Below are 25,967 nucleotides of genomic sequence, written 5' to 3'. Positions count from 1 at the left end.
AAACGGCAGCGGGCGCGGCTTGAAGAACCGAGGACGGGCTCCCTCGGGTACGTGGATGCCGACCGTCGTGCCGGCGAAGGTGCCCACCCCCGGCTGGAACAGGGACTGGAAGTCGGTCAGGAGGCTCGGGACGTCTTGTACCACGTGCAGCGCAGCTTCTTGGTACTCCGGCAGCCGAACACCCAGCGAGTGAATCCAGTTCCGGCCCAGCAGCGTCGGCGACGACCCCTTGGTTAAGTAAAGGGGAAGGATTGCCTCCCTGTCGCCAAGACGAACGCTGACTTGGGCCCGACCCTGGACCTGGGAAAGCTGCCCGGAGTAGCTGCGCAGCATGACGTCAGACGCCTCGATAGACACGCCGGGGAAGGTCCGCTTGAACAGCTTCCCGGGCATGACCGACACGCTGGCCCCCGTGTCCAGCTCCGTGGTGATGGGGTGGCCGCAGATTTCGACAGACACCAAGTAAGGTGGCACAGACGAAAGTTTATTCAAATGCCACACGTCGAAGATCTGCGGCTCGTCGGCCACGACGTGGACCCTGGCTGAAGACGGACCCGGGCCTGGTGCCGCTCGTCCCCGCCGCGTTTTCTTGCGACGGCCACCCTGGCCGCGGGCTTGGCTGGAACCCGGGCTTGAACCAGGCTGCTGCTGCTGCTGCTGCTGGCCGCCGCTCGTCCTCCCCCCTCTGCAGACACGTGCGAGGTGCCCAGTTCTCCCGCACGTGAAGCATTGTGCTTGGACGAACTGGCACTGTGAGGGGGAGTGGGCAGCACCGCAGCGGCTGCAGGCACCGCTCCTTGCCGCCATCTTGTTCACCGCCGCTTCCGTCGACGGTGAGCCGGCCGCACGCGCAATCTCGCTGGCGTCCTTCGCTGCTGCTTCCATCGCCAGCGCTGCCTTCACCGCGTCGTCCAGCGAGGGGTCGGGGAGCTCCAGGAGTCGCGTCTGCATGGCAGGGTTGTTGATGCCGCAGACGAACCGGTCCCGGAGTAGCGAGTCCAACTGGTCGCCGAAGGCGCAGGTGCTCGCTAACCCTCGTAGCGCAGTGACGAACTGCCCGAGGGTCTCCCCGTCCTGGCGGCTCTGGTTGTTGAAGCGGAACCGCTCCATAAGCGTGGACGGCGCCGGGCTGAAGTGCGAGCGCAGCGTGGCGAGCAGCTCACCCAGCGTTTTAACGTGCGGCGTGGCCGGCTTGAGGAGGTCGAGCAGGAGGCTGAAGACTTGGGTCCCGCAGCTGGCCAGGAAGATGTCCCGTTGTTTCGCCTCCGGCGTGTCGTTCACCCGGAAGAACACGTGGACCTGTTCTTCGTAGACTGGCCAGGCGGACCCATCTCCCTCGAACGGCTCGAGCCTCCCGTACAGCGGCATGGCGACAGGAGCGGGGTGCGGTGTTCCGACTCTCTCGGCGGCGTGGGCCGGACCGTGCACGTTGGTGGCCTCCAGTGCCACGGTTCCTCGTCGCCAGTGTCACGATCTTTCTCAAACGTGGACGAAGGGGCCGAAGCACCCGCCGAGGAGAGACGACACGCAGCCTGGTTGTGAGGGTGGACGATGTCTGGCCGGAGCCGTGCGCTCAACGGCGTTTATTGGTGTGGTGACCAATGTCGCCCGCCGAGCCAGTTGGCCGCAGACGGGCGGACGGGAGGGGGGCGCTACATACTTGTTACAGGTATACCTCTATTTTAAAGCTCCCTAATAACAAGGGGGGGGGGGGGAGGCTTGGTAATTTGTGAGTGTAATTTATTACATCTTTCAGGTAACTTCTTCCGTTCTCCTTAATGCCCTGAAATTTGAACATCTCATTAAGCCATAGAGATGACGGACACTCCCTGACCGATAACTCGAGCAGTCAAGGAAAAATTGGCGGTTACGGGTTATCGATCGTTCGTCGGGTCTCACTTTCATACCAACATTTGGGGAGACTAGAGGAGGGAGGACATAGAGAGCGAGAGAAGCGGTGGCCAACGGTACCACAAAACAATCGAGGATCACACCACGTTTACGCGTTCTCTCTCTCTCTGTCAGCAATCATTAGATGGTCTGACCCTCCCCCCCCCCCCTTTATGTTGACAGTTGACTCTAAAGTGAGGAGTGTACTCGACCACCATGCCCCGGCAAGTAAACCATAAGAAGCATCGTGCGTACCCTCGAAGACGTTGCTCTTAGCCTCGCACCGCGGACTTTCCAGTCGTGCCTCAAGATCGTGCTAGAATGCGGTAGTGTACATCAAAGACAAAGAAAATTTAACCCCCTCGCGCGAGCTTACATCATCGTCTGTTACGCGAGTTGTGAACCCGCGAATCGAGGTGGTACGGACCCGCGTTTGATGTCTGTAGAAGTGGAGAGAAACGTCGAAAAGTTGCAAAAAGTAAAACGGTTTAAAAAAAAAAAAAAAAAAAAAAAAAAAAAAAAAACAGAACGAGGTTTTTTTTGCCGGTAAAAGAAGAATAACCCGATGGAAAGCGACGGAGAGCCTACTCCGCGTTGTCTTACTTGAGCTTCTTCTTTCGTATATTTGTACATGCCTTGCCCGTTTTTGTAGCGGTTCTAGTGACCGGTCATTAGAAAATCATGATTTCTTTTCGGCTATACTCCCCGTGATGTTTTCCATTTTGTTGATCTTGATCTCTTTGTGCTTCTGAATGTTCTGCTCCGGTTACTTCATTATGCTCATTTTTTTTTTAAAGTAACGAATTATTAAGAAAGTCCGTTACCAATATTTTGAAAAAAAAAATTACCATTACAAATTACTTTGACAAAATAACGGATGAACATATTACAAGCAATTCTTTACATGTCACGGATTCCTTGCAAAGTCTGACATCATTCTAGCTGAATGTTGTCAACTTTGGGCCCACAGAAGTGGGTTCAAAGCGGTTTACCAAATTCGATCGAGTGTTGATACTCCAGTTGTCCCCCCGTGGACGAACTATTATCGTCTAAAACTGCGCAAGTGAATATCACATTTCATGCCCTCGGTGTAATATGTCGTCCGGTGAGCCCATCTCCACCACTTAGCGTTCAAGTGGGTGTAGAGGTGAACATTAAATAATACGAAGTCTTTTTAGAAAAAACGGCAGTTACCGGCAAATCGTTGTTGGGAACAGTGCGACGTATAAATCGAGAAATGAACATTACAGGATTTCAGAGCGCTACAAAAACGCCTGTTTATTTATACCGCAAATGACATACAATACACAAAGGTTCAGAGATCATCAGAATGCCAATTCACTGGGACACTAATTGGGAACGCACACAAACGAATCCAAAACGCCAGAGACCGGATCTCATTCGCTTAATACAAAAAGGCAGACACGCAATGCGAATGAAGTATCGCGAAATAACAAAGTTGACTAAAGTCATGGCTAGACGCCCGATAGGTGGCGTCGATCAAGGAGGAATCTCGGAAGACACGAAGACGGTTCATTTTGATGCTTGTTTGTACCACGGTCACGTCCAGCTTCCACCTCGGAAACACGGGTTGGGAGGTCAATTCGCCGAAGGCTTCAGGACTCGAAATTAAAAAGCAGCCCCCATGAGGTACCTTTCATCGGTAGGTAACTTGGAGCATCTCTCATTTCCTCGAATCAGGGAACATCCGGGCAGTGCCCGGGATGCATTTGTTGCGAGGCCAAATAACTTCTGAATTGAAGGAATCGCGGCAGTCGTCCAGGCTCCATGTGGAAAGATCCAGAGGCTGGTCTTCGGCTGCTGGTTGATACGAAACCAGGTGACGAGACACCGTCAAGTCCAGCGGGTCAATCCTAAGGTTGACCCACCGGTGTCAATCCTAAGTTTCCCGCGCTTGAAGGGCTGCCTTGCGATGACCCCTCTTGTGGCAAACGGATGGCCTTGGCGTACTGTACGGGAGTAAAGTAACGTCGACACACCGCGCAGCCGTTTCCGCTGCAAGGAGTCCGAACCTGGTAACCCGGGTGCATTCCGACCATATGTCGACGCAGGTTGAAGGTCCTGTCAGATGTTTTATTTGCTGAGGAGGGCGCGGCGCACAACGTGCGCCGCGCCCTCCTCAGCAAATAAATAACGTCTTGCGTCGCAGGCGTTGATGGCGGCGAAGGAGCAGGATCGAACGCTAGGGCGAAACTGGCTGCGGCTTACCAGGCGGAGCCCCTTTTGTACAGGCGTGGGATTCTGGAACAATCGGCGTAGACGGTTCGGGGCGTAGAGCACTCTAACGCCGAATCAGCGATACAGTTCTCAAATTTAACAAAACATTACGTTAGAGTCAACAAAAATGTCTACCCGCGGCCATGCCTCGACGCTTAATGCGACCTGTTAAGGACGCATTAAGCACACCAAGCCGGACTCGTATGCCAGGCAACACACCCACGTAAAAAGATGCTTATTGAATGGAAGGTTTGGGCGCAAAAAAGCTGGCGATTGTCGAGCAATTTCATTAAACCTCTTTTAACTTTTTGGTGAAATGTTTTGACCGTCTTGTTATAAAAATAAAATATATCGTATAACCACTGGCGGAAAACGAACTTTCAGACATGAGACCCATAAAAAGATATTCTTTATTTCAAAACTAATACCCGTACCACACTGGCAACTCGAATGCCATTTAGAACGAATGACATTTGAGCGGACGGCCAATCAGCGCGCGACACTCCGGGCCTGGCGCATTCCACGCGCGACAGATTGCGAGCTGATTCGCCGATCACACAAATGTCATTCGTTGTAAATGGCGTTCGAGTTGCCCGTGCGGCACGGGTATTAAATGCGCGCTCCTTATTGAATGACTTATTCGTCCACGACTACGTTTACTAGAAGGGAAGCCGGAAGCGTTTGGGGCATTAGTGGCTGACATTTTGAATCCGTGCCTCGGTCTGCGGCAGCCTGTAGAAATAACTTTGATGAACAACCATTTCGGGTCGCAGTTGGTCGAGGGAAGAGCATCCTGCATGGTGGGGTAAAAAAGCAGAGAAAAACAGTGTTTTGTGTATGTTTCGACTTATGAAAATCGCCATGAAATAATTTTTCAACTTTTACCAAATAAAGGCCGAATAAAAGCTTGAATCTCTAGAACCCAGGTAAGGAATCTGTGTCCTTCTCAGCGCCTTAACTTTTACATTAAAAAAAGAATGCGTCAACCCGAGCGAGCCCCTCTTCTCGTTTAACCTGGAAACCAAGGTGCCACGTGTGTCTTGGTAGGTTGTGCACCAGAAGCACAGTTATGGTGCGCTAGAAGTGCATGTACGATGATCTGGTGAACAAGCATTTCCTCGATTTAAGCGTACACACATCCCAGAATATTCTGTATGCGCATAGCAGTGCCACATTGCACTCAAGGGCTAGAAGGAAACTAATACGCTACCAAAAATTGGGCTAGTTAAGAATTCCACCACACTCTGTTGAGGAATTATTCAGCCGTAAATTGGAACTCATGTGTACTATGTATTTTTTTTTCTTAGTAGAATGGACAGTTGGGCAAGTTGGTATGAGTTTACCGGGAAGACCAGCGCGAAAGGAACAAGGCTGAAATTGGATTACTACGCAGGTCAAGCGATGACTAACAACTGATTTTAATTGGAATGTGTAGATGGCGCTGTGTTCGCTCAGCCATAAGGCGCACCGTGGATTTCGCGCTTCTTTCTTCTTTGTTTCACACTCCACGTGCTAACCAAGATCCAGAAAATGAATCTCACTGTTCGTTAGAGTCGGTGAAGGTTGGCTCAGGCTCGTTGGTCTGTTTTTTCCAGTATTGTAATAGGTCTCTGCATTTCTCTAGACGTTCGGTATTGGTGTTTAAACAATACAGTGGTTTTGGAGAACCGCGGTTCGCACCCGCAATCTAGGCAGTGCATCGCTAAATGCGCGTATGCGGTCCCTTGCAATGTGCTTTGGTGTCCTCTCAGTCAGATGTTCATAGACTTCCTGTATAGACCTTTTCTTTAAAGGTGCCGCCATCTTGAGAATTGCGCCGCCGACGACGCCGTCTGGCGGCTTAGAAAAAGAGATACCGGCTAGTTCTGGCAGCACAGCTATCTGGGTAGGCAACGGTGTGGGTATGGGGGGAACTTGGCTAGACTTGGCTATGGTGGGCTGCATTACCTTCGCTGGAGCTTGTCCGGTTAAATACAGCTGGCTACTCACAGGCCATCACCTTGCCGCCTCGAGAGAACGAGGACGAAGACGGTGAGGTGTTTTGATTGAGCTTCCCCAGCGAAGTATATATGAGCAATTTAATGTAGTCTATATATATGCAGGTAAGCCCTTGAAATTTGACAGCTCCATCTTGAGTGGTGGCATGTAGACTTTTCGTAACTTTTCACTTACCATGGGGCTTGCAGTGATAACCTAATTAAACCACCTGCACCGGGAATTAAAATCTGTCCTCTTGTCGTAGACGAAGTGGTCGTGAGCTTAAACGTGACGTTCAGTCTGATACGAATCTCTCGCGAGTCAATCTCGCAATCGACTGATTTCATAAATAAGGATTCTTGGGGAAAATGCGAAGCTCGATAACATTGCAGCCACACTCGCGCTGCAGCTTCTTGTGCTCATGGCACACTTTCTGCTATTGTTCTTATGCCTTTTGAAATTATTTATCCATCTGACGACCACGCAGTAGTAGCCAGACAACCATAGATTTTCGGAAATTGCAGCACGGTAAAAAAGAGCACTCGGAACTAACTCATGCACGACGTCCGTTTTTAAGCCTTTTCGCTCATATCCTTCGCGGTTGCATACCCTGTGTCAGCGGGAAATCTAAAAGTGCACCAGGTCGAGGGTACGTCAGTTACTGGCTGGTTTGAGGTTATGCGAAAAAGGGCTATAGGCTCCCTGCGAGAGCCAGAGTTGAGCGTTCATCCCCGTACCGCCGTCTTGCCTGCACGGCGTGTTGATCCTGCTCCTGACGCGACTGACTTCGGCGAATAGCGGCGCCGCGCGTTCGAGGTGCGCGGCGAGCTCAAAAGCAGGGGAACGTACGCCGGGGCGCGTGCAAAGTCTACTTCCCTGCACAGCACTTGATTCGGCTCCTCACGTGATCGGATCTCGGCGAATAGCAGCGCGGCGGCACGTGGGAAACAGACGCGCAACTCTGGCTCCCGTAGGGATCCTATACAGGAACTCTAGATGTTCAGACATCGCCCCGTTCGCCCAACATATGAGCGCCCGCGCGAGAAAGTAATCACGTCACCTGTGCCTTTTACACAGGTGACGTGCCTTTTACACATGTGGGGTCAACGTGTTTTTTCCTGCCCGCAACAAACTAGGCCGATTATGCTCCAAGATGAACCAACACAAAGGCAAAGGGGAGCAAGCGGATTGTAAGAGCTGCAACATCAAGCACCGCATCAAATTCGTCACCTGCATGAAAGGCACTGTCTACATGATCCCTTCCTCGTGCGGGATCTCCTATATTGGGAAAATGGGGCGATGCGTGAACATCTGACTCAGAGAACACCTAAGCTACTTGAAAGACACTGCATACTCTCATTTAGCGATGTATTGTCGATATTGCGGGTGCGAACCACGGTTCTCAAAAACCACCCTATTGTTTAAACACCAAGACCAAACGTGTAGAGAAATGAAGGAAACCTATGACCTAACAAAAAACAGACCATCGTGCCTGATCCAACCTTCACTGACTTACGAACAGTGAGATACACTTTCTGGAACTTGGCTAGCATGTGGAGTGTGAAACGGAGAAAGAAGTGCAGAATCTATGGTGCGCTATATGCCTGGGAAACATACTGCCATCTACACATTCAAATAAAAAAAATCAGTTGTTAGCGCTTGTCCTGTGTAGTCCTTCCTTTTTAAAGCGCAGCCCTTAGGCGCACGTTTCCGGCTTCAGCGGCGTCGGCGTCGCCGTCGCCGTCACCGTCGGTGTAACCGGAAAGCCTGATTCACATGGTGCGATTTTCTTCTGCGAAATCGGTGAAGCGATGAACCGCTCATGCGAAATTTCGCGTTTGCTTTCACATTGATTGAGAACATATGCGATTTTCCGCACTTGCGAAGCACATGGTTGGAACCCTTGAATTCATTTGAGGTTACTAATTTCGATATTTAACAAAATTATAAAATTTTCAGATTTATTTATTAGCTTCTGGTAAAGAGTACGCGGTATACTTATACTTAGGGCCGATTCAGACGTTTGCATCGACTGCCATTCGCATCAACGAAAACGACAAAAACAACGAGTATGACGAGTGCGACAAGGACACCGGGAGAGCCACTGCTCATAACTGCTTGAGCAAGCTAGTTGTTGCGTTGCTTGGAATGTCGCGCAAGGCGAACAATTGTCCCGGTGGCTTCGTCACGTGGACGATGTTCAATATTGAAAGAGGGCAAGTAGCAGAGCGTCTTGACTTTCATAGAGCATGATGGCCGCTACCCTAGATAACGACGAGTTCAGACTGCTGTGTAAAAAGGAATACCTACTTCTGCGAAAAGAAAACTGCTGCTCCTAGACGGAAGCCCGCAGTGACGGTGGGTCTGGCCGTGCTGGCAAAACAGAGCCAAAGAATCGGAGTTCTACTCATCGGTAAGTCGACTTGTGCTTTTCTGCGAGCAGGTTCTGGAATACTTTTTCTCTGCAGACCCTCATTATGCTGCACAGGGACCCGGAGCAGTTTCGAAGATATCACCGGATAATGCCGAACACCTTTGAAAGACTCCACGCTCTCCTGGAAACAAAGCTTACGAAGCAATAAGTCGTCCGAGAGCCCATTTCGTCGCGGGTGCGGCTTGCTATCACTTTGAGGTAAAATGGTATTCTTTTTAAACTGCAGTGTTTGGAGTGGATACGAGGTGCAATTAAGCTCGTTTATATGGCGAAGTCATTACAAGTTTCTCGGCTTCCAGACATTAATATACACAGCAATGTTTTGTTTTTATTCAGGTACCTGTCATCGGCAACGTCAATGCAGGACCTTGCACTGCAATTCAAGGTTGGAATGTCAACAGTGGCATCCATCGTGCATGAGAGATGTCCGCATATATGGAAGGTGCTTCGCCCAAAACACATGAAGGTAAGCAAAGAAATAGGATTTCGTTTTTGGTAACTTGTGGAAAAGAGGACGGTTTTACATGGAGCGATTTTAGTTGCAATTTCGCAGTTGCGACGGCGCTATTGCGGCAAACAGGCAGGTTCAATGCGATTATGAAATAATCGGAGCTGCGTCAATTGTCAAACATCTTTCGTGACGTCTCCAGCGCCGCTGTGACGGTACGCAAAGACAGCCAATAAAAACGCGCCTCATCCAAAATCAACCGTATCCTTAGTGTCGCAAGCATGCTGTGAAAGAGTCGCTGGCGTCTCGTAATGAAAAAAATGCTTCAAATAGAGGTGGTATTCCGGTCGTGTGGTATTCACTGGGGGCCATAGCTTGCGCCGGTTGCTGTTGAGAGCACGTGCTGTTAGTGAATTTTCACAACGCTTCTGCAACGTATATTTCCCACCGTCAAGATTGTTTATCTTTGCCAGCAGTACGTAGCAGTTCTTTTTGAGCTCTAGCTGCGAACAATGCGCGCCAATACGGCGTCCACAAAATATCACCTTTAAAGATGTAAATCATTACGAACACCAAGACTCACAGTGGTGGTGTTGGGAAAGTGATGAATTCAAGTCCCCCCCCCCCCCCCCCCCCCCCCCTGTCCCGGTGTACTCTTTCCACACACTACCAAACCACGGAATCATCCAGAATTCTAAATCAGGGGGTGTTGCAATTATTCGGGGGGGGGGGGGGGGGTGGCCTTAGCTTTAGATGCATTGGCCAAGAAATTCTGGGGGGTGTCGCCTCCAACCTGGAGATAAATAGGGGGGTGTCGGAAGGGGCCGGCCTTAGGTTTATATACATTGCTTAAGACATAGTTGGGGGGAGGGGGGGGGGGGGGGCGTGGCGTGTCACTCCCAACCTGGAGATACTTATGGGAGTCGGGTGTACAAATCACTGCCGCCAACTCGTCCTTTGCAGCTGCTCCTAACTAGACGGGATCGCAAACATTGAGGCCAATTCTGCGGTTCCATGGGTTTATATGCGCAGCCGAAATATCTAAATGAATCATGTTGAAAGCTGTACTGTCAAAAATGGTTTCTCAAAAAGTTTACACAACAGAGAGTCATTGATTTATGATCATAGGGACGAACTTGGGGAAGGGGGGGCTGCAGACCTGAGGATTTTGAGGGCCTCAATGCTATTACTGCGCCACCTTCGAAAGACGGGCCACACATTACGCATCCTACGAATACAGTTTCCAGACAAATAGGAATTCGAGGCACCGCAGCATCCCTGCTTTGTATGTCGCATGGCAACCAATGAAAGGAGCAGCCTGGCACGCGGCTTATGAAACACGGATGCGTCAGTGAGTCGCGTCCGATCGATGTCTGCAGACTGGTTTTTGCCTTTTGTATAAGCAGTCTGGACACCGGCCTGACTTGGGCATAATATGATGGCTTACAAAAGTAAGTTGTGAGTGCCTGGAGCTGGCCTAGTTGGTTAAACATGCTTCTGAAAGTTTCCAGCTGAACGTAGAAAAAACAGAGCGAGGGAGAAAAAAAAACAGACACACAGCTTTCCAGATTCAGTTACAAAAGTATTCGCAATTGTTAAGCGTCAACAAGTATTTCTCATATTTGAGGATGCATTTATTACCAGTATTACTATAGGTAAAGTAAGGCTACATGAACGGCTTTTAAATAACAACGTAAAACCATGTGTGAACTTTGTGTTGTACTTCTAGCTCCCATCAAGAATCACAGACAGGGGGAAATTGCCGAGGGCTTTGAGACAGGGCGGAATTTTCCTCATTGTGTGGGGGCCGTTGACGGAAAACACGTACATATCAAAGCCCTTGCCGATTCTGGAAGCCTGCACTATAACTGCAAGGTGCTGTATATGGGTCTACAAATTTACTTTAACATATATCATGTTTTGCAAGAGCGCATGAAGTGACGTAACATTCGGCTTTTCAGGGTAACCTACTGCTGATGGCCGTCGTGGACAGCAAGTCAAGGTTTATGGCCACAGACGCTGAAGCGTATGGCCACCAAAGTGATGGTGGCGTCTTCAAGGCATCAAGGATAGGACAGTGCCTCAGTCAAGGTGCCCTGAATTGTCCACCACCAAATCTGCTGCCATCTTCCCATGTTATCGCCGCGTACGTCTTCGTTGGAGACGAGGCATTTCAACTGAGGCCGGACTTTCTGAGGCCCTGTCCTGGTTGATACCTCAGCGATTATCTAAAAATATTCAAATATCGACTCTGTAGAGCGAGGGAACCTTTAGAATTGTTGCACTGGCATTGTAATAACAAAAATCACAGTGTTGTCTTTGTCCCATTTCCAAAAGGCGCGTCGAGAACGCATTCGAAATTTTGGCTACTAGATTTTGCATCTTCCGCAGGCGAATCGACCTCCTCCCAGACAACGCCACTGGAGTCGTCCGCGCAGCTTGTGTACTGCACAACTACCTACAAGACGACAAGTTGCACATGCTAAATGCCTATGCTGATTGAAGTCGACCACTTCGGGAACATCGTTGATGGCCAGTGGCGCAAGGAGGTCTCTCAACAGACAAACGCGTTGCTCCACCTACTGAGGCTGAGGTCGCGGCACGTCGACCAATCTGCCCGAAAATGCGACACAATGGTCACCGCAGTGAGAGACCTGTACTGCAGGTACTATGTAAAGGAAGCTGCAGTGTCATGGCAAGGGAACCGCGCTGGACTGAAATCCTAAGTGGTGTCAGTGGTATGGTGACAAATCACGAAGTTTTCAAGTTTTTGTGTGTGAGGATCGTCTGACCTATTTCCGGTGGAACAGGGAGCTGAGGCCACCATCACAACAATATTCTGCCGCTGCGAGTTAGCTACTTTTGAACGGGCGCTTTGGTGTGAGACGGTTTCCGTGTGAGGCCCACTAGGACTTTAAACAGAGAAAGTGAAACATCTGTTTTGTACCAAGACCGGTGCGACTGGAGGGGGATGAAACTATGGACTCTCCCTGTTCATGTACGCTCTAAATGTGCTTAACTAGGAGTGGACGTAATTTATACTCTGCCGCCCGTGGAGGAGTGACCCAGTCCTCTCAGATCCTAGGTTGGATAAGTGGGACGAGTGTTTTCAGTGCACGTTCTGCAAGATCCTGAACTGACGCGCAGTCCTTAAAGGGAAGCCGGAACACTTCTTTAAAGAAAAAATGAGATAGAGCTTGATTTCTAGCGTGTTTTTATCCCGTGGATATGAATATCGCGTTCGTTTTCCCCGAAGATGTAACTAAACGCGAGAAAACAAGAAAAAAAAAAAAAAAACCCGACCCGTCGTGGCGTCATAAGAGGGCCTTCCGGCCGCAAAGCTCATGTCGCTCGAGGGCCGCGCATGCAATACCTAGCTTGCCAGGTGTATTCCCCCGTACTGGCACAAGTGTTAACATCTTTTTCTGCCCTTCTTATAAAAAAAATAGCAAGAGTACGCGTGCATAGCTTTGATGGACGCTGCTGGAAGGAAGATTCCAAAAACTCCTTTTGTGACGTCACTCTCCTGGAAGGAGGGCCTTTGGTGGTACTTTGAAAATGATTTTCTGCAACCTCCATGCACCAAATTATAAAAGAAATAATTTCGATATTCAAGATTCTGGAGGTGAAATGAAGACGATTTATAAGTGTGTTTCCTCAAATACAAAACCGCTTCAGCTTCCCTTCAACTTGGTGTGAGAGAGTTATTTGAGTAGTCTCCGAAGTATGTGCATTTAGGTGGTTCAGGTAGATCTGCAACGTGCTGGAGGTAATGTAGTGTTGAGAGGGAGTGTGTTTGTACACGCCGAAGAAGCGTAGAATCTGCCCTCTCTGCAGTGTGGGATGGGCTGTAGGGGGTTATGTGGTTACGACGAAACTATAACACAAGGCACGGCGAGTTTCCTTCTCGTCGTGCCTTGCGTTGTAGCTTCCGGGTCACGTAGGGGTCGATTTTGTCTGGCCATTGACAAGGGGTACTCGGATCGTCGGCGGCGTCTGTAGATCAGTGGGTGTCCTTGCAGCACCGGCGCACAATGCAAATATCTGCCTTCTGGCGCCGGTGCACCCCATGACTCCAGCAACGTGTTATGTTCCTCTTTATTCATATTTGATGTCTGCCAAAAAGGTGAGCCTGTGCTTGATTTTTTTTTCTTTTGTAATTGCAACTTTTTTTTGTCGTTTGTTAGCTGTTATCTTTCAACATTTAAAGTGAGTAATAAAAAATTTATTCCTGGATCACCCCTGCCTCATGTCACCTCTCTAGTTCATTTCTACCCCGGACCTGTTGCCTGCAAATCAGTCAATTTTTTTTGTAGAAAATGGGTTGTGTTCTTTGCCTCTTTTACGGACAAACTGGCGGACACTTTTTGTGGCAGGTATAGCCCAAAGTAGATCGACACAGTACCGGCTGATTCCCCACAGGGTGAGGTGCTATTTTACTGTTTTCGTTAAACCTACGCTGCCCAATCGGGTGTTTACTTAACACAGAATGCGTCTTATCGGCCGATTTTCATGAAATGAACGACACGCTGAACCACACACACAACGTGTGTGTGTGTGAACGTGCAAAACACATTCTGTACTTCAGTGTGAATCAGCATGAACAAGCTTACGTAAATGTTTAGCTTTTTTTTTAATTAAAAACAATATTAGCGATTGCGAACATGACAAAAACACTGAAGATAAAGGAAACGACATAAATTAAAAAAAAAAACAACAACACAGGTTTCCAGATGCAAAAAAAGCCAAAACAATCATGTTGGTGAAATAATCGCAAACTATGCACGAAACCAAATTGTCACAGGATTTCTATGACAAATGTCACGCGTGGCATTTGTGACATTTGCGTAGGGGACTCATTGAATAGTAGAAAGACCCGTTCTCGAAATCTCTTTGTAGATCTGACACGAAGGTCTGTCCATTTTACACGCGTGTCACTCGCGTAGCACGCGTCCAGCGCGTTTACATATCAATAGTTGTTGGCACTTCGTAAAAATGTTAAGCTAGATTTTTATCAAATGGATTTAATAACAAAGGTGCTGTTCAGCGTTTCTCGGTTTCTAGACAGACCTTCGCGTCATCTGCAAGCAGATTTGAAGAAAGGATCTTTCTACTATGCAACGAGTCCCATACGCAAAGTGATCGAACAGAAGCGTCAATTGTTATCGCCTGCAATTTTACAAAGGAAGCAACCACAACCCTCGCGTGGTACGCAAACGCCAGTTCGTTTTAATGCCGAACTGAAGCTTACATCCCCCGGCGAAAAATATTCACATGGAAGAAGCACATCCGCCGCCCCACCCCCGCAGCGAATTTCGAAGACGACGACGTAGGTGACGCATTTTTCGTATTTTTGATTACCACGTTGCTATGACCACCGTGATGTCTTTCACGAGCCGCGTTTGATTGGCTGTCCGTCCCCTTCGCAAGAGCGGCCGTTCGCAAGGAAAGTTTGGCAAAATACGGAGTTGCGAATTAGTCGAATTCGCACCGCAACTGCGTTGTGCCGCAAGAACGGCGTCGCAATTGCGAAATCGCAGGCAAATTCGCACCATGTGAATCAGGCATAACGCGTCAGCGTCGCCGTCGGTGTAACCATGAAGCCTGGTTCAGACAGTTGCGTTTGACTGCGTTTGACTGCGTTGCCGCAGCGAGAAACCAGGACATCCCTGCTGACTGCTGCCGTGTGCCAAGAGGATTCCTTGAATTGGATTCCATGCTTCATACGAAGTACAGTTGTGCCGGTGACTCGCTTTCGGTTCTCGATGCAACGCAGTCAAACGCACTCAAACGCAAGTGTCTGAACCGGCCTTAACGCGTCGGCGTCACCGTAACACGTCGGCAAAACGCGTCGGCGTGACGCTTCGGCATCGCCGTCGGGGTAACCGTAACGCGTCGGCGTAATGCGTTGGCGTAACCGTAACGTTTCGGCGTAACGCGTCCCCGTCGCCGTCGGTTTGACCGCGCGGTGCATTATGGGACGTTTCCCATAATGCACGGCGTGGGAGGGAGGAGTGAAGAGAAAGGGGAGAAGGGTGAGGATGAAGGAGGAGGGGGAGGAGTATGGAGGAGGGAGGAGAAAAAAGGGACAAGGAAGAGGGGAGGAGGAGGGGGAGTAAAAGGGAGGAGGAGGAGAAGAGGGGGAGGAGGCGAGGAGCACGGAAGGTGTAGATGAGGAGAGGGTACGGATGAGGAGGAGGGCATACCGTCCCCCCCGTGCCCTCCCCTCCTCCTCCTCAAGAGCTGCGCTCTAATTCGGTATTACAGGGAGTTCGAACCACTGCGCCGTAGTTGAAACATTGGGTGTCACTTTTGCGATTCACGGGAACTTTGTGTAGAAGCAACTTTGGTGGTGTAAACTATATGCTGCTGAAAGTAATCACCCAGTATAGAGGCCACCCCAATAGGAGCTCATACGACGGCAATGCAAGGAGTACGTGACCGCGTGTTATAGCGATGATGACTCAGGATTGGGTGGCAGGAAAGGGTCAGGGGAGCGCTCGCTTGATATTATTCCCATATTTCAAGGTTGTGCGCACAGTTAAGCCAGAGTCCGGCTACTCGTACATCATAAAACACGGTGTTATACGCAGGCATAGACGACATCGTAATTTTCGGAGCAGGCATGTACCAAGTATGTATGTTTTGTACTTGTATACGCTTCGAACATGTGTGAAGACACGTTTTCATGACCAACGTGACGGGGCCGTTAACCGAGTAAGAAAGACTCCCCAGGCAGTGCCTGAAAACCGATTTGTTTTTAAATATTTAATAACGGTGTGGTCACGCCTTTGGAAGCATATTGTGCAAAAGCTGACGCACAAAATGTCTAGACGAAGGGACAAAAGTGAAACCGTACAGCCGTTGTACTATGGTGCCTGGAACGCGTATCCGACTGGTATGTTTACCACGTCCAATAAACTGGTCCCTTGATTTCCGCCTGATGACGTCATAGAAGTGTCATGCTGTCGCCGGTCGCGACCCTGGTGGTGTCTCAGCAGCTGTGGTGGATGTGGCAGACGCCTGTTCTGCTGCAGGTCGCTCTTCACTTCTACAGTGCACGGAAGCTACAGCAGCAGGAAGTTGGGACGTCCGGGACGCCGTGACGACTGCGACACTCGTGTTCGCTCGTGCTTTTTGCCAGCATTTCTACGACCAGCCGCCAGGATCGCCACAGGCTACAGCATGACATTGCAACTTCTGTGACGTCCTTTGTTGCCACTTTGGGACCACTTTTGATGTATGGGCGGGATAGGACGCTAAACACACCAGTCGGAGACGCGCTCCAGGCACCAGTTGTACCAGCTCAACAGAGCCTTTTTTTTTTTTGTTTCCTTTGCCCTTTAACCTATCGGGCCTGGTGACACGCTAGAACACCAAACGGTCACTTCATGCGCACGTGTAAAACCACATTTTTAACAACATTTACTCTACGTTTAAGGATCACCATCATAGGTAGATTCGTGACACGCTGCCCCGATCTGTTTTGTTGACCTAATAGTTGTGTCACTAAAAGTTAATAATTTTTTCCTAAAAAAAGCTGGTGTAAGTGTTTATTCAAATAAAATTGACATTAAGAGCCTTAGGGGGGGGGGACGCCCCTTAAATCCGTTCACGGTCACCATCGGTTCACAATAAAAAGTTTTTGAGCATACGCGCCACTACGGAAGCTTACTTGTAATGGAGAAAGAAAGCAAAAGCTACCTTCTTCTGCCGGTAAATAAAAATCGGTGTTTGTTCTGATAGTCAGAACACATCACTAAAAAAATAAAAGCTACCAAAAAAAAAATAGCTGCGACGTTTTATGCACCTTGAGCTCGCGCGCGCAACAAAAGCACCACCGAAGGCATGAAGCGCGTGCTGAAGGCCGGTTGTTCGAAAGACACGCCCTGCCGTTCTTACTCTATCAGTGACTATAGGCCCATAAGGAAACATAGTGTTTTACATGTCTCTCGAACAAAAACTTCGACTTACCCATCAATGCGAGAGCCCGGTCCAGCTCCTCCCGCAAGATTTCGAGCGTCTGGCGCACGCCCGCTTCACCCTGCGGGTGTTAGTACAAGCATCAGGAATTCTGCTCTCACCAGGTGATTCCAAATATACGTAAATATAACAGGCAGCCTAGAAATGGGTGGGATTCCTAACTTAAAATTGATATTGTATGCGAAGATTGGAAAAGAATGACAGAGCTACAAAGGTGTCGAGTATAAAATGTTACCGATGTGGTAGGTGCAGGAACTTGGGTAGGCTTATACATCCAATTCCAAGCCAAGATGGATATCTAGAAAAGTTTAATTCTGAACTTGACACACAAAAATAAAACAAACTCCAGACTACGGACGACGAAAATGTATTTCGCTTGTAACAACAATCCTATTGCTGCGCGTGGAGAGCATGTTCGTGTCCCTTGTCCCAAGGTTGTCTTATTCTTTGTGTGTCAAGCGGAACACGCTCTACTTTAAATTTAGAATTTTCATCTTTGTGGCGGAACTAATTTTATTTCCCCCATCACCAACTCTCTCTTGTCTACTTTTATTCTCGAAAGGTACGCCGATTTTAATTAAAGACTGATGGCGTATGCGAACTGGTGTAGATTTATTACTTTCCTAAACTAAATAAAACAGGATTGAGAATGCAAAAAAAATAATAAAGCGAAAAAGAAAGAAACAAAGCGACAGGAGCCTGCGTCACAATTACAAATATTAGGCATTTCACAAATTGCAATCGTTTCCATCTGCCATTATGTTCCTTTCTCTTCCACTTCGGATGATTCTCGTTTTCCACCTAGCCTTGGGTGATTTAGCAAAACGGTAAGCAAATATTACTTAGTACGACAAAGTAATCACAATTTATTCAAGATATCATTAGTTAGTCACATGATTGAAACAAGAGCACGCTTACGTTCGACCAAATTGGTTATTTAACTGACTTATACCGGTGTTACACGGGCACTCTTAAGCGCAGTTAACTCACCTTTAGCTGCTGTAACGCGTTTCCGCAGTTACTGCGCGCTATGCTGTCGAATAGCTATTTAAAAGGAACTGAAGAGTGCACGTGCATTGCTTTTATGGGTGTTTAAGATGCCCGGGCGCACGTGCGCCCATGGCTTTGACTGCATAGCTCCAGAATGTTGTCCGCAAATATTGTGTTGTTACTATGGCTTAGCCTAACTGTCATTAAGCGTGCCCGTGAAATACCAAATTTACACGGCAGCGTAAAGGTACCTTTAGCTAAGGTTCCTTAGCTGAAGGTACCTGTAGTTAACCAACGTTACTGTAGTAAACGGCGTTCTTGATCACACGATAAATAGACGGAGCACCTTAAGTTGATGTCGATTGCTAAACCGCGAGAGGAGCAAGTGATAAACAATTATTCTTCGAGACCGCTTTGACGCGCAGTTTTTGATTATTGTGTGTGAAATATTACAAGTAAACCTTAAATATAATTTGTGCTTGCTCTTGCGGCACTTCATTTATTATTAATTATTTTTTTTTGTCTATAGGCGCGTCGAAGTGAGTCTTGCTCTAAAACGTCCGACCCGTTTGGCGACATTGGCCCTAAATTATCGGCTGCGTATTTTCAAGTGCTGATTGTTGGGCAAGTTGGTACGGTACGTTAGAAAACATGATTGCGCTTTGAACACAGGGGCATAGGAAGAGCAGACATCGCAGAGCGCTAGCGCTAGTTCGTGGGCCCGCCGAGCACCCGGCCACACACACGCCGAGCGACCGACATTGCAAAATGCAGACAGCGGCATCCAAAGAAAACGTGCTGTTGACGTCAAAATAAAGGCTGTTATTTTGACGTCCGTGCCCGCGCCCTCTGGACTTCACATTGGTGCCCAAAATACGCGCCATAAATCATCTGCGTTTACGAATTTCTATTGCGAGGTTGGCGGCCTTTTTCTGTTTAGCAGCTCTATTTTTCCGGAAAGTTCTCACTGAAGTAGCTATAATGGTGCCTGGGAGAAACGAACCACGACGGAGTCTCCCGGTTACGCCAGTCACGCCATCGAAAGGGATGGGCGACGACGAGGATAAAAGGTCGTCGGCGGGAGAGTCGCACGACTCGTCTACAACCTCGAAAAAAAGCTCGCAGTGGTTCGTCGCGTTCGGGTTCGTAGCAGACATTGTTTTCCACGTGCCACCACCGCTACCTGCTAGCTGGAGTATGCGTCCCTCGTTAATGTGTTATTTAATCGTGTTTGTGTTCACAATCCTTTCATAATTTGCTACCTATGTATATTCAATTTGTTATAGTGCATTAAACAAGATATATTTATATATCTGTGATTTTTATTTTTAGTTCGTGGGTCCGAGGCTACTCGCTGTAGCTCTAAAGGGAGCTTGGTGAGCTCCGTTTAACACAGGACCTCCCTTAGCGAAAGGGACCTTTAGGGGCCGTGTGATTACGATCTCCAGCTCCCTTTACTACAGGTACAGTGCCCCTCAAACTTAACGCCGCCACTAGATCATCCGGTTTATTCACTTTTTGAGCTATTCCTGAACCTAGTGGTCGAACTACTTGGTGAACATTCGCGTCCCTGATGAGAACCCAACCAGGGGAAGGTATTCGAGGAGGTGGAAGCGACCAATTTATCTTTGGGTAGCATGCAATAGATCAATATTTGCGTAATCGAGTGTAACCGAGTGGCGGCGTTAAGTTTGAGGGGCAGTGTACCTGTGCCAAAGGTACCTTTACGCTGCCGTGCGATTGGGGTATAACAAGAGTTTAGGTGGACTGAGTCTACAAGATTTCGACGATATTTAATTGAGAGGGAATCCAACTGACAATAATAAACTTTTTTTTTTACGTTTCTTCAAGAAAAACTAGACTTTTAATCCAGACAAGAAATTAAACCAGTTGAAGTTCACTAAACATATTGTAGGCTAAGGCTAACTTAGGTCTAATATTAATTCTGGTAGTGGAAGCGGGCAACTTTAGCAGAACTAATATTTTGTTATCCTAATTAAAACGAATAATGATTCCATTAAGCGTTAAAGACTATACACTCTTCGCCACAATTTCATGGTAAACCATAATTAATTTTACCAAAATAATTATTCAATGCGGTAATGAATCCCCTAACTCCTCTCGAGAAGAGAGCAAAATGGTACTCAACACATGAGGCGCGCAGTTTTCTTACTGGCTTTTATTGCGGTGCAAATTAAAGTGTCACTTTTATTGAGAGTACGAGAACGTCTGATCTTGGTAGCCTTAAGATTATGAAGAACAAAATGCGACGTCTTACGTTGTACGCCAGCCCCCAGATGGCGGGGCGTCCAATAAACACGGCCTTGGCTCCGAGTGCCAGCGCCTTGACCACGTCGGTGCCGCGACGCACTCCGCCGTCAAGGTAGATCTCGACGCGGCCACGGACGGCATTCACTATATCGGGGAGTGCTTCGATCTGCAAACAGAGCGAGACAAGGGCGGATGTCACGTTGAACAGTAATTGTCCTGCGTGTATGTTTAGACGGCGTGAAGTTAGTAAGTTATTAAAAGAATTCTCCGTTCTAAACCGGAAGTACTCAAGTTTTTGCGCTTGTTAGGTCTGGGGAGCCTTCATATAGACAAACGTCACTTTTGTTGTAATATATATTGTTAAGATATTGATCAAATCAGTCATGAGCGTGTGTACGAAACTGCACCCCGAATTTTGCCGGCGTCAGTGGCTGACAACCTGCGTGACGTAACATCATGCACGGAATCGTTGGCTATGCAGGCCCTTCATGTACGCGGGGCTTGGAATACACTCTTCGATGGATGTTTTGCATTTTGTTTCTTCTTATACTCTATTTTAGGTTGTTGTCGGTTTAATTGCGTTTCTTCTAATAGCAAAAAAAAAACAAAAAAAACGCGATATTTGTTGAGATCAGGGATGGGCAGTATTTCAAATACAAGTATTTAAAATACGTATTTCAAATACTTTGTGTATTTTGCATTTATATTTAATTACAAATTAGGTAATGTATTTGACGTGTGTATTTAAATACTAAGACGTGGGTATTTCAAATACAATTGTAATTAAATACAATTTTGTGGGCGAAAATACATCCCCCAAATTTATTGTCACTGTCCAGAGCAGGAAGAAAACTACGTTCTGCACTGAATGTAGTGTCTCTCAATCAAGCACAAGCGTTTAGTAACTTTGTGATTACGGTGCTAGTCCAAAGCAAGAATAGTGACGAAATCGACGCTCACAGGCAGACTGCCTAAATAATTAAGTGCCTGAGACAACTTGTAATGCTTTAGATCCTGATTTCCATCCATATTTTTGCCTGGGACATTCTAAATGCGCGGCTTGTCCAGATTTCCGTAGCTGGTGCGAGTTGCAACAATAAAATATTCTCTAGCTAGTGCTGCGCGTTTTGGTCGTCTTGGTTTTTTGTTGGTCTATACCAAAATGTAATCCACAAAAAAAGCTGCTTGAAGCTCTGGACTTTTTTCACCTATTACGTCCAAGCGCCTGTCCTGTTTACTTCTTGTTAGCGCCTGTCCTGTTTACTTCTTGTCCTTGTTCCTGTTGCGCTATTTTATATGTTTTACTAAGATGAACCAACTAGCCCAACAACGTACCTTACTAAAGCTGATTACATTTTTTTTTGTGATTATATTTCTATTACGTTACAAGAGCCTCGCACACTAACTCCCGAGTGTGCGACGCAAAATTAAAATGAGATACCCAGAAACCCGTTGCAGGTGCCCTGAAGTCGCTGACGCAAATTTTGAGAAATATATTTGGAAAAGTATTTGGAGGAGACCAACTACATTTGGTTGTGTTTGTATCCTTACTTAAATGCTTTTTTTGGAAATGTAATTAGATTTGTAATTAAATACATTTTTGAGGAAGTATTTTGTATTTGTATTTCGATAGATATCTGCATGTATATTGCCCATCCCTGGTTGAGATATTACTGAATTCCAAGGCGGCCGTGAGCTTGGAGCAACTATCCGTGCGTTCGTCGAATTGACATGTCATTCTTTGCAAAGAGTTACCACACCTTTGCGAAGATGATTGCGGAGGCTGTCTATGTTTCTGACGGTATCTGTAACCGAGCATCGCCATGAATAGTAAAGATAATCCATAATTCGAAGCCATTATATGTATGTCAGTCTCAGCCCTGCGGCAAGTGTTCAGGGCAAATTCTGTGACTCTGCGGTGAAACATCTGGTCTCCAGACGTGCGCGTAGACGCCTTTTATTATTCTTTGTTTCTGAAACAAAGTTTGGGAACCGGTAACCTCCAGGGGAACCTGATTTTTGCAAAGTACACGTTATTCACGGGGACCTTGTGTGATGTTCACCGCCGCACCAACCCACTGCACCGTTTACACGGTGATGTCGCTGAGTGACTCTGGATTGAGGAGTGTGACTTCTTGGCTTGTAGCTTTTGGGGAATGTTTACCGATTGACGCTTTTACATTTATTAGGAACTGAAACCTTCAAAACGTTAGAATGGAAAGTGCTCTCCAGAACCCCGGACGCCATTTCCCTTACTGTCTTTTGGAACATAAAAAATAGCTTTCTTCGAAACTTGTTGGTTGCTTAATCGTTTCATAAGTCAGTTTTGAAATAAACTTTGTACATATTTATGTGGTTGGAGAACTTCAATTTTTATTAATAAAGTTAGGCAAGATGGTGTTCATAAAATGTTTTAGCTCAAATGTGCAATGTTCCAGCCCTGATGAGTTCTATCAAAAGCAAAAGTGTTGAAACTTGACAAATATGGGTTTCTCTGCTGGATGGTTCCCACGACGTCTGAAATGTGGGATGACCATAAACACCTGGTTGTTATAGGAACATCAGCACGTTTTCAAAAAAGTAAAAAAATATATAGAAGGGGCACACCAAACAATGGACAATATAAATTGCAGGAAACCATGTCAGCCAGGCAGGGGCCATGATCCTTTAAGCTCATTGGCGGGTAAATAAACACACGAGATACGCGAAAATATTTCCTTCGCCGCTTGCTTACTAGCAAGCGTACTGTCACGCCATATAACGTAGTGTTGAAGATAAAGCTGGAGTCCACGAGTTCAATCGCATCGATTGTAGACATTACTGTGGGAGACAGAGAATGAAAAGAAAACATGCTCTACCGTCAACGTAGAAATGTGAACGTAGAAATTTGAACGTCTTGCGAGATCATGAGGCATTGATCGCAGAGCAGCAGTTGCAGACATAAAGCATGTCTACGCGGCGCAACCGAAACCGAAACCATTTCGCATACGAATAGCATTAAAGGTGAGCTCTATCGTGAATTTAGACTTTTAGACTATTTACAGTTCTTGCAAGGTCATGGAAAATTGATGCTAGAGGAACAGTGGTATTTTCAAAATATATTTATGCGACAAAACCGAAACCATTTTGGAACATGACAGGTCGCGGCCACATTCTCGCGCGGACAGCTCGATTTTATTTCACACGGCGACAGCCCAAGCAGCACGTTGTGAATGGGCCATCGCTGGCAAGTGTACTATGGCCAACCAGATTTTCGATGGCCCAAGCTTGGCCAAAGTGCTCGGCAATAGAAATGTTTTCGTCCTCGTCTGGTGACTTGCCATTCACTTTAGGCCAGTGGCTGGCCATTCACCTTTGTCCAGTGGCTGGCCATTCACCTTCGGCCAGAGAATGGCCATTCACCTTTGGCCAGTGACTGGCCATTCACATTTGGCCAGTGACTAGCCATTCACTTTAGGCCAGTGACTTGCCATTCACCTTTGGCCAGTCACTTTCGGCCAGCCACTGGCCATTGAGTTCCGGCCAGTCACTGGCCGAAAGTGGCTGTACACTTAATACATAATTTATCACAGACTGCCTCAGTGTTCCTCAAAAGACTGTCAACAGTTTCGGGAGGTCAAGTTTTAGAACTCAACCCCAGAAACTCTTACACAGTAATCACACGCGAAGCTGCTGCAAGGCTGCTCAATATTTATTGGACGCTTTGAGTACTAAGTCTTACGACGCTGGTTGCGACCACCATTCCAGTCATCGCAGGTTCAGGGTTGGTATGTTGTCCCACCATTAAGATCGCCCGGAAGTGCAGCAGTAAAAAAAAATAAAAAGAAGTAACTTTAGGTGAAGGGAGTGTGCAACAATAGAGAGTTTTAGTAGATCGTTCCGATACCTCCGATAGCCCCGTAACGATACCATGCATGCGCAAGGGAGACGGTGGCGGAGTATCGGGTATTGTTATCGGAGTCATGGGAGCGATCTACTAAAACTCTCTACTGTTCAGTTCCAATATTTTTTCACCTTACACAAGCTTACTGGCACTAATGGGAAAGAGAAGCCTTGAGTACACCAGTAAAGGTTTTTACACACTTAAGGGTGTAAATCAGTGTGTCCCTGGGCTAACACCCATATGGCGTTCAGGCAAGCACCCTTCACAAAGGGTGCTTGCTAACACCCTTGGTAAAGGGTGCTTGCTAATACCCTTGGTAAAGGGTGCTTGGCATGAAATGGGCACCCGCTGGGGTGGCCCAGTGGATGCTGGGCCACCCCAGCCAATCTGGCGCCGGGAGAGTATCATGCGACGTTTTGGTTATGTGGAGTTCAAGGTCACATGACGCTCTCTCGACGCTGGATTGGCTGGTAGCGTCCGCCGCGCTCGGACGAAGGGTGAAATGAAGTATAGACCCCAGTGAACATTTCATTGGAATGTGTCCAATACACATATCAGAACTTGTAAATTGTACGAAAAGTATATATGGTATTGCATATTCTTATATTATTATTATATGATTTACAGCTTATCATGTTTACTGAACATATTTACACTTTTTTCACTTAGAGGGATTGCCACATCACCACATACGAGGCACGTGATTAAGAAATAATGAGTCACACTAAACACAACTCACTTCATGAAGAAGTAATACAAAAGAGCTCCTTGCAAGCCACATCATAACCCCGTGGGCACTTGGGAAGTGTTACGGCACCCCCCTTTCTCGAACTCTAAGTGAGCAAGCAGTGGCCCCAAGCATCGCACTGCACGGCTGAACCATTGTGAACATCATGCATGGTCTGCCACAAACGAAGCATGTAAAGCTTTCTTGTTTGGAGATCAAGTGACATGTTTTGTTTGTCTCAGAGGATTGCAGGCAACACGCTTCGCTTATCACTTGTCTCCTACGCGCATCTGTTTACTAATTAGAAGCAGGGTAGAGGGGGGTGGTTTAGCCCTTGACTGAACCACAGCAGTATTTGATTAGGTGAAGCTCATTATGACATCAATTAGAATGTGTTAAATTGAACATTTATTGAACCTTGAGAAATGGGAAATACAATGTATGCCATTCAATGAAATAAAGAATGCTATCTGCAAACATGTAATGAAAGATATTACAGAATGAACTTGCACTCTACGTCAAAAAAGCAAACGTTACAGTAGAAGACGCTATCCTCTTGCTCACGTACAAAGAAAATTATAAAGTTCTGGAAGACGACTATAGATAAGGAACTCGTACAGCTAAATTCTAAGCACCTCGTCTACAGGAGGGCAGCATTAGCTATCACAGAAAGTGCCCAACATTTAAAGAAGGGAAAAGAAAACATGCCTTCATAAAACCTTCTATCATTCGTTCTGGAAGCAAAATAAAAATTAACCTGATAATACTGGCGAGAAAAGTGGATTATACACTTTTAAAACGGCTCACAAAAACATCTCTTCAACCACATACCTTTCTGCAAACTTTGTTCAAAAATTTAATTACGACTGTCCTTGGATTGGTGTCGCTCAAGCCAAGGAAAATCCTCTCCAGAGCAACCAGTGTGTTGGAGGCCTTGCATTCGTACTGGATGCTGAAAAGCCAATATGCTGCCAACAACATGCACAGCCCCTCTTCTGCATTAAAAACAAAAAACAAGCGCTCACGATCCTCAACAAGGTGAAGAAAGTCTGCATCGTCCAGCTCTTGCTTGTTGTAGAGGACACATGGTGCGGGTGGGGTGTTCTCGTCCTGCGTTAGGTAAAAG

General features: G+C 47.2%; 1 protein-coding gene across 1 annotated transcript in view; it reads right to left on the bottom strand.

Annotated features, from left to right (window-relative positions):
- Positions 1–4,751: 4,751 nt before the first annotated feature.
- LOC115332249 (hydroxyacid oxidase 1-like) overlaps positions 4,752–25,967 on the bottom strand; it is a 60,685-nt gene continuing 39,469 nt past the window's right edge. The window contains exons 6-8 of the mRNA XM_040210206.1: positions 20,239–20,397; positions 16,962–17,031; positions 4,752–4,921 (exon numbers count right to left, since the gene is read on the bottom strand). Of these exons, the coding sequence (XP_040066140.1) occupies positions 4,818–4,921; positions 16,962–17,031; positions 20,239–20,397 (333 nt within the window). The 3' untranslated portion in view covers positions 4,752–4,817. The remainder of the gene's footprint in view (positions 4,922–16,961; positions 17,032–20,238; positions 20,398–25,967) is intronic.

This window comes from Ixodes scapularis, unplaced genomic scaffold (assembly GCF_016920785.2).
Source record: "Ixodes scapularis isolate PalLabHiFi unplaced genomic scaffold, ASM1692078v2 PGA_scaffold6__148_contigs__length_123643588, whole genome shotgun sequence".
Classification (NCBI taxonomy): domain Eukaryota; kingdom Metazoa; phylum Arthropoda; class Arachnida; order Ixodida; family Ixodidae; genus Ixodes; species Ixodes scapularis.
The sequence above is the reverse complement of the archived record's forward strand: the minus strand, read 5'-3'. Positions and strand labels throughout refer to the sequence as shown.